The following is a 14,307-nucleotide window of genomic DNA, read 5'->3' as shown; positions in this document are numbered from 1 at the left end:
TACTAATATTTTTAAGACACCCTGTGTGTGTGTATGTGTGTGTGTGTATATATATATATATATATATATATTTTTTTTTTTTTTTTTTAAGTTTAAGATTCTGTGTGCTTTTTACTAAGTTTAAAATTTATTTCCATGACAAATTTCATCTGCTACTGTGTTAACTATAACAGTTGTAATGCAGGGTATAATTTAATCAATGAAAACTATCCTTTTCCAACTACTGTTATGGTTTTGTAGAATTTTAACTAAAATTCTCTCACAATACAGCAGGAGCTTTAAATTCCATTCATTGATCAAAAAGATTTATTCTGATTTGTGTATTAGTAGTAATTTTAAGCTTATTTATTATGACAGAGGACTGTATAAAATATATTTAATATAATATAAGAACTGTTTTAATATTTGAAGTCTCCAGTTGATCTGTTGCTAATTGCTAATGAATTGTAGTTAAATTTTCTTCATACATGTCTAGTCTATAGTTATTATTTCACACATCTGCCATTCTACTGTGCAGAAATTCATATATTTATTATTCCATGTTTTAAGGTGAAAAATTATAGACACATTTAAAGTGTGTGTGTGTGTAAAAATCTATATTTAAACTAGCATTATTTATTTATTAGGTAATTCATTTTGAAAAAAAGCAGCAAAAGCAGTTTCGAAGTGGAGAATGTTCTGTGTGTTACCGTCGGTTTTCTGACAAACGTATGCTAAAACTACACCTTGATACAGTCCATAATAAACTTAGACCTTATTTGTGTAACTATTGTGGTTATTCAGCATCTTGTAAAAGTACATTAAGAATGCATATGAGACAGCACACAGGTGAAAAGCCATTTGCTTGCGAATTATGTGATTATAGAACTTCAGACCACAATTCTCTTCGCCGTCACAAAATGAGACATTCTGGAGAAAAACCATATAAGTGTCCATATTGCTCCTATGCTTGTATTCAGGTGAGATTTTAATTTTAGTTTTTGACATAGACTTTCAATAGTGATTGTTATAACAAGTGGTTATTTGCAGGTAGAGATTTCACAAGTTAAACCCTTTTATCACATGGCAACTATTAACTCGGTTTTTTTTTTTTTTTTTTTAATGAAACTGAAAACTTATCCATTAGCATTTAGAATCATAAAACTTATTTTTAGCATTTTGTTATTAAATTGGAAACTATATATATTTGTTAATTATGTATATTTTTGTAAATTGTATATATTTGATACATAATCAGTGAAATTTATTCTATTTCTTGTATCTTGAATTTTGTTTGTTTTTTTTTTTTTTTCACTTGTACTCTTATATGTTGACTCATCTCATGCTAGATTTTGTGCCAGATATCAAAAGTTCTTGGTTGTAAAGTTGAGATGAAAGTATACACAATGAGTACATTGTGTATACTTTCATCTTTTGAAATGAGCTTTTCTGTTTGGGGGATCTTCCATTATTCATTCATCTACCCACTCATCAGGAAACATTCACTTTGTAACTTCTGTTACACTGTGACAGTTGAAATAGAATAAGCAGGTAAAGCCTCGTAACGGTAGTAAATTAAAAAAAAAAAAAAAAAAAATTTTAAATGTGTGTATATATACAGGTAGTTCTCGACTTTACGAGTTAATTCGTTCCTAGCACGTGCTCGTAAAGCGGGAATTTATTTCCCATAGGCATAATGTTAAAAATAGGGGTTACGCTATCAATAATGAAATTAGTTTATGTTTAAACAATGATTGATTTATCTAAAAAAATGAAAACGCAGCCTGTAAAATCAAGCAAATTATAATAATAGAGAAATTATTTATGACTTACTAGTGTTAAAGAATGTTCTTCGTCATCATCATTGACTAAATGCACACTCATTGATCACTCATTATAGGCTCGGCACTCTTTCGTTTGTTGCACAAGGAGTCATCTTCTTCAGAAATGCTTCAAGAGGCGTTTATTTCCAAGACAATCTTCTCTTTTCTTCATAAATTTCAATAGCATGCATAAGCATTTTTTAATGGAACACACAAATTGCAACTAACACAATTTGCACGATGAACAGAAGATTCTGAAAATTTGTTTTTATACAATTGAAGATTTCAGTAAAGGGCAAACACATTTTGCCATAATAACGTAAAAACCCACACAATTCCAGCTATCGGTATTTTCACAAAGGCAATAACATCGAGTTTACTACCCATTTATAATTGCTGGCAGTAACAGAAAAGCCCAATAAACCAGAAAGTGCAAATTGTTTTTATTGTTTTATGGTCGTGACTTCCAGAAATGTAATGGCGCCAGGCAGGCAGGAGCGGCAGCACATAGCACATGCTTCTTGATTAGACAGGGGTTCAAACCCATGACTACCAAATACGGAGGATGCGGAAAGGTCAGGGAATGACCACCGCATATCCCTGGAGCAATATGGCCTTAGTTGCTAATGCTCCTTAAAAAAAACCAAATCCAGAAATGTGCTTTAGAAAAATATCACAAAGCTGTTCAAAATTGGTTCTTATAACAGAACGTATGATAATGATGAAAGTGTAGTGCGTTTAATGATTTGAATTGGTAACTAATACAATTTACACTATAAAACAACATTTTATGGAGTTATATAGCGAAAATTTGAACTTCTGAGGTCGTGGAATGAATTACCAAAAAATAATGTGTTATTGGGTTCACATTATGATACAATGGTAACGGATTAATATCGTAAAGTGGGGTACACTGTATTGTATAGCTATGCGCGTGGTTTGAAATATGGTATTTATGAATGTTTAATATTCATTTTTTTGCAATTAATATTTTTGATTCTCTTGATACTTGAAAAAGAAAAAAAACTCAAACCCGGTAACTCGTAAAGCGAGAACTGCCTGTATATTTGAGGTATTGCTCAAAACATCGAAGGCAGATATTGTTGGGATATCAGAGACGTGGTGTCACACAGATATAAGGGATGCGGAACTGCAATTTGGGGAGTACAACGTCTACAGAAAGGATAGACAGGATAGGAAGGGGGGAGGTGTTATGCTATTAGTTAAGAAACACATAAAAACCAAGGAAGTGAAGCCAATCGACATCGCTGGACAGTGCAGTGTGGAGTCAGTTTGGTGTGACATAAGCATTGGGAGATCAAAATTGAGAGTAGGAGTGTGCTATAGGCCTAATGACTCTGATGAGTATAATAAGGAACTGTACAGGGAAATAGAGTGGGCCAGTAAATCAGAGTGTCTTATAATGGGAGATTTTAATTTCCCAGATATTGACTGGAATTTGGGGGCTGGATACTCACACACTAGCAGGGCTTTTGTGGATTTATTGGATGATTGTTTTCTACATCAGCATGTTCGGGAGGCAACTAGAGGGAGTAATACTCTTGATTTGATTATCAGCAGTGATTCTTCATGCATTAAGAATCTGCAGATAAACGAACCACTAGGTGGCAGTGATCACAGTGTGCTGAAGTGGGATTTACTCAAAGAGGTAACTACCATTAGGGGTAAAGGGAAGGGTTATTGCTTCCGTAAAGGCGACTACGATGGACTGAGACAGTATTTAAATTCTATACAGTGGGACCAACTGATGATGTTACCAACAGCAAATTCAAAATGGGAAGCATTCAAAGAACTTATCTTGGAAGCTACTAGGCTTTACATACCAACTAAGAAATATTGTTCAAGGTTTAGGCCAAAATGGATGTCAGATGAACTAATGAGGCATATGGCAGAGAAGAAAAATGCATGGGATACTTACAAATTAACACATGACACAGAAGCCTATGATAGATACAAGTTGATATGCAACCAAGTTACAAAGGAGGTTAGGCAGGCAAAGGCAGATTACGAGAAATCCTTGGCAAGGGATGCAAAGAAAAACAGCAAAGAGTTCTTTACTTATGTAAACTCTAGAAGGAAAGGGATGAATCAGATTGGTCCACTTGATATTGATGGGTCAAGTGTTGATGATCCTGCTCAGGTGGCTAACAAACTAAATGAATATTTTGCATCGACATTCACACATGAGGAGTTATTCAGCGAGGGGAATGCCAGAGGTGTATTCAACTCTAGCAGTAAGTTACAGAATCTTGAAATAACTGGGAGTAAAGTGGAGGAGAAACTGTTGAAGATAAACACAAGAAAGGCACCCGGGGTGGATGGGATCTATCCAGTTATATTAAAGGAGGCAGCAAAGGAAGTAAGCAAACCCTTAGCCATAATTATGAGAGCTTCCTTGGACTCAGGGGAGGTACCCATAGACTGGAAATGTGCAAATGTGACCCCAATTCACAAAGGAGGATCAAAGGCTGACACAAGTAATTATAGACCTGTGAGCTTGACTTCTGTTCCAGGAAAATTAATGGAGGCACTGGTTAAAGACGCACTGCAGGATCATTTAGACAAGACTTCAGTTATAGCTCAGACACAGCATGGTTTTGTTAAGGGGAAGTCTTGCCTGACCAACTTGATTGGATACTATGATGCAGTCACAAAAGAACTGGATGCAGGGAATAACTTTGATATTATATACTTGGATCTTAGAAAGGCTTTTGATACTGTTGCACATGGAAGACTGCTACACAAATTGGAGCAGTGTGACATTGGAGGCAAATTGCTGCTATGGATAAAGGGGTGGTTGAGGGGGAGAAGACAGAGAGTGGTAATCAATGGACACTGCTCATCGTGGACTGATGTTATTAGTGGAGTCCCTCAGGGCTCAGTGTTGGGTCCATTATTGTTTTCTGTATTTATAAATGATATTGATGATGGTATATCGGGATTAATGTCCAAGTTTGCAGACGATACAAAGGTTGGCAGGGTTGTCAAGGACACTACTGACACTATGCTTCTGCAACAGGATCTGGAAAGGTTGAGCAGATGGGCTGAGAGGTGGCAAATGAAGTTTAACATTGACAAATGTAAAGTACTACACATGGGAAACAGCAACCCCAGAGCAACGTATCAACTCTATGGTACAACACTGACAGTGGTAGAGAATGAAAGGGACTTGGGGGTGGTTGTGCAGGCAGATATGAAGTTCCCTGAGCAGTGCAGACGGGCTGCAAGAGTAGCTCATGGAGTATTGTCAATGATATACAGGAATTTTTCCAGCAGGGATAAGGAGGTGATTATTCCATTGTATAAGGCGATGGTCAGGCCACACCTAGAGTACTGTATACAGGTCTGGAGGCCTCATTTCAAGAAGGATGTAGAGCTGCTGGAACGAGTACAGAGAAGGGCAACAAGATTAGTGAATGGAACAAAGGGGTGCTCTTACGAAGAAAGGCTTAAGTTTTGCAAATTACAGTGTCTGGAGACTAGGCACCAGCGAGGTGATCTGATAGAGGTGTATAAAGCCTTGAATGGTTTAAGCATGCTCAATGCTGATGGGATTCTTCCTCTAGCTCAGAATAATCACCTGAGAGGGCATAAATTCAAATTGAGGAAAGACAGATGTAGGATAGACGTGCGGAAATTTGCCTTTAGCCAGCGAGTGGTTGGTTGGTGGAACAGACTTCCATCCCTTGTGGTGGAGGTTGATAGCCTAAATAAGTTTAAGGCTCAGCTGGACAGGTATTTTGAACGAACAGAGGGGTGAAGTGGAAGTGGTTTTTTTTTTTTTTTTTGGCTGATGCTGCATAAGCTTGCTTTCTTGCATCAAATGCCTCTACTAATGCTAATGCTAATACTCACACCTATGCAGTTGTTGTCTGCATTCACCTCACAAAGTTTTCATTCACATAATGCTAATGCTAATATATATATAATAGTAGTAATATACAACTGTCAAGAAGCAGACAAAGGAAAATAACAAAAGTTGTCGTATGTCTAATGCTCCAAAACATGCAGTGCAGCAGTAAAGGAAGCAAAAGGATATAATTAATGTGTGGTTTATAAAATAGATAAAGTGTCTATGGAAATGAAAAGTACACACTGTGCCTGAACTAAGAGAAGTTTAAGGGATAGTTGAAAGTGGAAGTGAAGTAATGGTTAAACAGGTGAAAGAATTTGAAAAACATAGCAAAAAAAATGAACTGGGACCGAGGAAGAAAAGAAAAAAAAAAAAAAGAAAAGAAAAATAATAAATAACAAAGAAATAAATAAGTAAATAACACTATATTCAGATATGGGAGGGCAATTTTAGCAAGAGGTCAAATCAGGGGATGGCAAATATGCAAAATCTGAATATAGTAGATGAAAATATGATACGTAGTCAGGAAATTCATCAGGGAACTACTCCTGACCATGTATCTGGCACTGCGTTTCCAAACTTGTCTGTAGTATTAAAAAAAGGGGAGAAGCAAATATACAGCCTTTATCGTAATACTAGTAGACAAGGTAGTCCTTACACAGTGTAAAAATAAAGTTAATAATGTAAATTAAAATAAATACAAATTTACAAAAGTGTAATGTGAAAGATAATACAAATGTTGAAGGGTGAAAGATAATTAAATTAACGTGGTTGAAAATTAAAATTCAAATACCGTATTTCCCCATGTATAAGATGCACCTTTTTTCGAAAAATTTGGGGTCAAAAAACTGGGTGCGTCTTATACAGTGGTTGTAGATTTTTTTACTTGCATTTCCCGCTTTTTCGCACTTGTTGTCTTTGCACTCATTATTTCACACTTTTTACCGGTATATTAGGTTACATTTTGCCACATTCTGCTCCAGAAATGGCTCAGAAAAGATTTTCGTACAGTGCTGAATTCAAGTTATGAGGAGTTGTATGAATTTTATGATGAATAAAACTTGAGTTCAATAACTTTATGTAATACATTTTTTTTTTTAATTTCGGACCCCAAAATTAAGGTGCATCTTATACATGGGGAAATATGGTATATAGCAGAGAAATTTGAACGAAAAAGTGTGGACAAGCAAATGGTATAGGGAATGGTAACATTCTTGGGAAGGGGAAGGGAAGAAAAAGATGGTCAAAAGAAGGCGAAAATAGGATTGAGGATAGACGGAGCATTCGTATCACCCTCGTATTACACTAATAGTTCTACAAACGGGGAAAAAATAGATAAAGACAGTATAAAGATAAAAAGTGTAGAAAAAATCATTAAAAATACTTAACTTATTGGGTGTTAAGGCCCAACCTTAAAGAAAGGGCTCTGGTATAAGCAAACGTTAGTAAAAATGGATGTTAATACCATAGGCCTGTAGAGAGGAAAGGAAATCGAAACCAAAACTAAAAGTGGGAGTTACCTGGAGTCATTAAGTCGAGTGGAGGAGAGACGTACACAGCCAGGATGCAAAAGGGGGAAACAATGACAAGTCACTGAGTTATAGGGATGACCTCTATCGTTGAGAGAGAAAAAAAAAAAAAAAAAAATTGGGAAAGATGGCCTTAAAACATGAAACGCCAGACAAAAGGCTATATGTCTGCAGCTTTAGTTTTAAAATCTGACTTTGAAAGCTTAGCTGCAAATTACCCCTCTGAACTTGAACTCAATAAAGAAAACGTTGATAATTGCACTGCCAACTTCCTTGATCTGAAAATTACACTCTGCAGTGATGCAGTTCCTCATCTTATTGGCATTTTTGACAAAAACTGTTTTAACTTTGAAGTCATTTATCTTATTGGCAATCTAATATTTCCAATAGAATTCACAAAAATACTATTTGTATTCAAGCTATCGGGTTAGCCAACATATGCAGCAACCATATCCTTTTCAGAAAAGCAATAAAGGTTTTTTATAACAAGCTTTTAAATAATAATATACCTCCCTTTTTCATCAAATACTGTTTCAGTATAGTTTCTTCTACAATTAAAAATAAATTCAATTTCAATTTACTTGGCACCCGTCTGTGTTAAAGGTATTATACAGTTGTATATGTTATTTGGTGGGATTTCCACTACTTAGTTAGTAATCACTGTTCATGACTTTTATTTAAGGTTCTTTCTCAGAATGAGATTACTGTTGCTTTACTCTAAGTTTTTTCACACGTTTAGTTTGAATTTGTCCTTTTTACTTTTTAGAATCCTCTACATTTGGCTTTTTATTCCTGGACCTAGTGTGTTTCTTCCCTGATTACAACTGCTAGGTGTGGCACTTTGCTTCTCTGACACTGGTCTTAGATCTACTGTCTGTATGGTAGCCTTGCATCATTTAACCAGGCCTTTTATTTGGTGGAAGAAATTTTATCAATGGATACGAAAATTCTTCTTCAAGGTTTTTAATTCTGCTCCCATCAATAGTTTTTTCGCCTGCTGGATTTTTTGTCACGCTCTTCAATGGATTCACTAAACCTTCAGTCAACCTCAGATGTGCCAAACTGAGCTTTTCTCTTTCTACAGCGGTTTGTCACCTTGGAAGTTTGGAGCCGTGATCTATAAACCATGATCATCTAAATTTTACCAGAATTTTATCTCCTGTAGTTTGGAATTTTTCTTGTTCTACGTTCTGTTTCATGTGTTCCTTCACATATTGGTATGTTTGCAGCCTTTTGTCTGGTGTTTCATGTTTTTAGGCCGTCTTTCCCAATTTTTTTTTTTTTTTCTCAACGATAGAGGTCATCCCTATCTGTTTCTCTAAATCTGTATAACTCAGTGACTTGTCATTGTTTCCCCCTTTTGCATCCTGGCTGTGTGCGTCTCTCCTCCACTCGACTTAATGACGCCAGGTAACTCCCACTTTTAGTTTTGGTTTCGATTTCCCTTCCTCTCTACAGGCCTATGGTATTAACACCCATTTTTACTAACATTTGCTTATACCAGAACCCTTTCTTTAAGGTTGGCCCTTACACACCCAATGAGTTCAGTATTTTTAATGACTTTTTCTACGCTTTTTATCTTTATACTGTCTTTTTCTATTTTTTTCTCGTTTGTAGAACTATTAGTGTAATATGAGGGTAATACGAACGCTCAGTCTATCCTCAATCCTATTTTCACCTTCTTTTGACCATTTTTTGATTCCCTTCCCCTCCCCAAGAATGTTACCATTCCCTATACCATTTGCTTGTCCACACTTTTTCATTCAAATTTCTCTGCTATATATTTGAATTTTAATTTTCAACCACATTAATTTAATTACCTTTCGCACTTCACATTTGTATTATATTTCACATTACACTTTTGTAAATTTGTATTTATTTTAATTTACATTATTAACTTTATTTTTACACTGCGTAGGGAACTACCTTGTCTACTAGTATTATGATAAAGGCTGCATATTTGCTTCCCCCTTTTTCTAATACTACAGACAAGTTTGGAAAAGCAGTGTCAGATACATGATCAGGGGTAGTCCCCTGATGAATTTCCTGACTATATATCATATTTTCATCTACTATATTCAGATTTTGCATATTTGCCATTCCCTGATTTGACCTCTTGCTAAAATTGCCCTTCCATATCTGAATATAGTGTTGTTTACTTCTTTATTTTATTTTTTTTTTTTTTTTTGCTTCCTCAGTTCCAGTTCATTTTTGTACTAGGTTTTTCAAATTCTTTCACCTGTTTAACCACTACTTCACTTCCATTTTCGACTATCCCTTAAACTTCTCTTAGTTCAGGCACTGTGTGTACTTTTCATTTCCATTTTCACAGACACTTTATCTATTTTACAACCACACATTATATATATACATATATATATATATATATATAATTACTGTGATCATCTTTTAAATATAATTAGTTGTGAAAGATATATGTGAGAGAATATGATCTCATGTCAAGATGTAAAGGCTTTCAGATACTAAAGAAAGTTATATACTATCATACAAATCTGAATATCAGTTAAGAGTATGAATAGATTTTATTGCTCATAAATACCATTTTTATTAACTCTGTGACCACATATTTTGTAAATAAGCCTTTTACTTATATTATTTTAAGTGTTAAAATTACATAGGTTATCTTGCAGTGTTATCATCCAAATGTGGGATCTCATGCAGTCTTTGATAAATATTATAAATACATATTTCTCACTCATCATCAGCCATTTTCAATCCACTGCAGGATGAAGGCCTCTCCAGCAACTTTCTAGTTCCTTCTGTTTTGCGCAGTAGACATCCATGAACTCACGAATTTCATCTGCCCATCTCCATAGTTGCCTTCTAGCTCTCAGGTACCATTCTGTTATTTTTTTTAGTCCATCTGTCATGTCTTCGAGCTGTGTGTCCTGCCCAAGACCATTTTAGTTCTTTAGTTTTGATAAGAATGTCCTTTACTTGAGTTTGTTGTCTAATCAAAGTAGTTCTCTTCTTATCTAACAGTCTGATTCCTAATATAATTTGTTCCATTCTTCGCTGTGTAGTTTTCAGCTTCTCTTCCATTCCTTTGGTGAGTGCCCAAGTTTCACTTCCATAAATCATGGTGAGGAGTATACATTGGTTCATTATTTTACGTTTCAGACAAATTGGGATATTGCTCCTCAGTGTGTGACTATATTTCCTGAATGCTGTCCATCCAAAATTTATTCTTCTCTTGATTTCCAGCCATTTATCATTATTACTAATTGGTAAGGTAATAAAGGGTAAATTTGTGCTTAATATATCTTTACTTTTATAGCCTGTGGATAATATTCCTTCTATTTTCACTAATTAGAATTGCTGTTTAATAGAATTAAAATTCAATTCACAAACGTGATCACAATGACCGGTACTTTACTATGGTGAGTCCATCGTAATGTGATTTGATTGTACAGTGAACCAATTGTAAAGCGGGGGTTCATTGTATTTTTAACTATTTGTGAAACTTCGGATAATTGGGGCAGCCGCTTAATCGGGCCAAAATGCGCTAGTCCCGATGTGTTCAGGCCGTCTAGGGGTCGGTGGCTCCTTATCCGTATTTTTATCTCCTCAGGGTCCAGTTCAAAGGTCAACTAATAAATTCTATAATTTTTACTCTATGGACACAGCTGAAGTTCACTATAGGTGAAACCAGAACTGTTTTCTTTGATTTTCCCACTTCAATTTTCAAAACCTTCTATTGAATTTCATGCAAATGACAAAAATGTGACATCATGTGTATTTTTTTAGGCCTTTTTCTGTTATTTTTCTAAACCCACCCTAATTAGCCTAGGGCCTTTGAAACGCGACCTACTGTGAGTTGACATAAGAAGCAATAAAGAGAAACAGTAGCAACAAATGTTTTTGAAAGGCGTACATTTTTGCTGTTTGGGAATAAGTTTCATTACAATCATCAGTCGAAAGTGTGATAGATAAGTGGAGTCATACAAAGTGTAAATTAAATCTTTTATTTTGTGAATATTGTTGCAAATTTTATTACTTCATTATGTGTGAATCTAAGAAGAAATGTCGACAGTACAGTATTGAGTATTTGAAATACGGCTTTATTCAGTCTCCTACGAACCAATTATTACCTATGTGCTTGATTTGCCAAAAAGTATTTTCAAATGAAGCGATGAAGCCTTCTAGGCTACAAGAGCATTTGACTAAAATGCATGCTGATGAAAAGAATAAAGATTTGTCCTATTTTCAAGTACTAGAAGAAAAATATTTTAAACGTCCAACTATATCAAAACTTTTTGCTTCGTCCACTAAACAAGATAATGACGGATTACAAGCTTCTTATAATATTTCATTATTAATCGCAAAAGCAGGAAAACCACACACAATTGGTGAGGAATTAATCTTGCCGGCAGTAAAAGAAGTAATAAACACTGCATCAGATATCATCAGGAAAATTCCTTTGAGCAATAATTCAATGCAAAGAAGAATCGATGAAATGGCTGAAGACTTTGAAAAATCGTTGTTTGAAGACATGCCAATTTTCCATTCAACTCGATGAATCAACTCTCCCAAATAATGAAGCACTACTCGTATCATACGTACGATTCGTAAAAGAAGAAAAAGTTTGTCGAGAATTATTATTTGCTAAAAATTTGGAAGCGGATACAAAAAGGAGAATCTATATTTAATACCATGAATAAGTTTTTTCAAGAGAAAGACATTCTTATTCGTAATATTTTGTCTGCTGCTACTGATGGTGCTCCAGCAATGACAGGGTGCCACAAGGGTTTCATAGTGCATTTAGCATTAGCATTAGTAGAGGCATACGATGCAAGAAAGCAAGCTTATTCAGCATCAGCCCAAAAAAAAAAAAAAAAAAAACCCTCTCCCATTTCACCCCTCCGTTCGTTCGAAATACCTGTCCAGTTGAGCTTTAAATTTGTTTAGGCTATCAGCTTCAACAACAAGTGATGGAAGTCGGTTCCACCAACCAACCACCCGCTGGCCAAAGGCAAATTTCCGCACATCTATCCGACATCCGTCCTTCCTCAATTTGAATTTATGCCCTCTGAGGTGATTATTCTGAGAAAGATGAAGAATCCCATTGGCATTGAGCATGCTCAAACCATTCAAGGCCTTATACACCTCTATCAGATCACCTCGCCGGTGCCTATTCTCCAGACTCTGTAATTTGCAAAACTTAAGCCTTTCTTCGTAAGAGCAACCCTTTGTTCCATTTACTAATCTTGTTGCCCTTCTCTGTACCCGTTCCAGCAGCTCTACATCCTTCTTGAAATGAGGCCTCCAGACCTGTATACAGTACTCAAGATGTGGCCTAACCATTGCCTTATACAAGGGAATAATCACCTCCTTATCCCTGCTAGAAAAATTCCTGTATATCATTGACAAGACACCATGAGCTACTCTTGCAGCTCGTCTGCACTGCTCAGAGAACTTCATATCTCACTGCACAATTACCCCCAGGTCCTTTTCATTCTCCACCACTGTCAGTGTGGTACCGCAGAGTTGATACGTTGCTCTGGGGTTACTGTTTCCCATATGCAGTACTTTACATTTGTCAATGTTAAACTTCATTTGCCACCTCTCAGCCCATCTGTTCAACCTTTCCAGATCCTGTTGCAGCAGCATAGTGTCAGTAGTGTCCTTGACGACCCTGCCAACCTTTGTATCATCTGCAAACTTGGACATTAAACTTGATATCCCATCATCAATATCATTCATAAACACCGAAAACAACAACGGACCCAACACTGAACCTTGAGGAACTCCACTAATAACATTAGTCCACGTTGAGCAGTGTCCATTGATTACCACTCTCTGTCTTCTGCCACTCAACCATCCCCTTATCCATAGCAGCAATTTGCCTCCAATGCCACACTGCTCCAATTTGTGCAGCAGTCTTCCATGTGCAACAGTATCAAAAGCCTTCCTAAGATCCAAATATATAATATCAAAGTTATTCCCTGCATCCAGTTCTTTTGTGACTACATCATAGTATCCAATCAAATTGGTCAGGCAAGACCTGCCCTTAACAAAACCATGCTGCGTCTGAGCTATAACTGAATTCTTGTCTAGATGATCCTGCAGTGCTTCTTTAACCAGTGCCTCCATTAATTTACCTGGAACAGAAGTTAAACTAACAGGTCTATAATTACTTGTGTCAGCCTTTGATCCTCCTTTGTGAATTGGGGTTACATTTGCACATCTCCAGTCTATGGGTACCTCCCCTGAGTCCAAAGAAGCTCTCATAATTATGGCTAGGGGTTTGCATACTTCCTTTGCTGCCTCCTTTAATATAACTGGATAGATCCCATCCACCCCAGGTGCCTTTTTTATGTTTATCCTCAACAATCTCTCCTCCACTTTCCTCTCAGTTATTACAAAATCATCCAGCTCACTGCCAATGTTTACTTTACCTACATCATTCTCCTTCCTGAATAACTCCTCATGCGTGAATGTAGATGCAAAATACTCGTTTAGATTGTTAGCCACCTGAGCAGGATCCTCAACTGTTGAACCATCAATATCCAGTGGACCAATCTGATTCATCCCTTTCCTTCTCGAGTTCAAGTATGTAAAGAACTCTTTTCTGTTTTTCTTTGCATCCTTTGCCAAGGATTTTTCGTAGTCTGCCTTTGCCTGCCTAATCTCCTTTGTGACTTGGTTACAGACCAACTTATATCTATCATAGGCTTCCATGTCACCCATTAATTTATATGTATCCCATGCATTTTTCTTCTCTGCCACATGTCTCATTAGTTCATCTGACAACCATTTAGGCCTAAACCTTGAACAATATTTCTTAGTTGGTATGTAAAGCCTGGTAGCCTCCAAGATTAGTTCCTTGAATGCTTCCCATTTTGAGTTTGCTGTTGGTAACATCATCAGTTGGTCCCACTGTATAGAATTTAAATACTGTCTCAGACCATCATAGTCGCCTTTACGAAAACAAAAACCCTTCCCTTTACCTCTGATGGTAGTTACCTCCTTGAGTAAATCCCACTTCAACACACTGTGATCACTGCCACCTAGTGGTTCATTTATCTGCAGGTTCTTAATGCATGAAGAGTCACTACTGATAATCAGATCAAGAGTATTG

At 36.2% G+C, this 14,307-nt stretch overlaps 1 protein-coding gene across 1 annotated transcript in view; it reads left to right on the top strand.

Moving 5' to 3' along the window:
* Positions 1-14,307, top strand: part of LOC150082787 (uncharacterized) — a 90,553-nt gene that overhangs the window by 58,826 nt on the left and 17,420 nt on the right. The window contains exon 6 of the mRNA XM_090378283.1: positions 627-959. Coding sequence (XP_090234409.1) covers positions 627-959 — 333 coding nt within the window. The remainder of the gene's footprint in view (positions 1-626; positions 960-14,307) is intronic.

Source organism: Mastigoproctus giganteus, chromosome 7 (genome assembly GCF_048544385.1).
Source record: "Mastigoproctus giganteus isolate SK-2022 chromosome 7, ASM4854438v1, whole genome shotgun sequence".
Taxonomy (NCBI): Eukaryota; Metazoa; Arthropoda; class Arachnida; order Uropygi; family Thelyphonidae; genus Mastigoproctus; species Mastigoproctus giganteus.
This window is presented reverse-complemented; position numbering and strand designations above follow the sequence as displayed.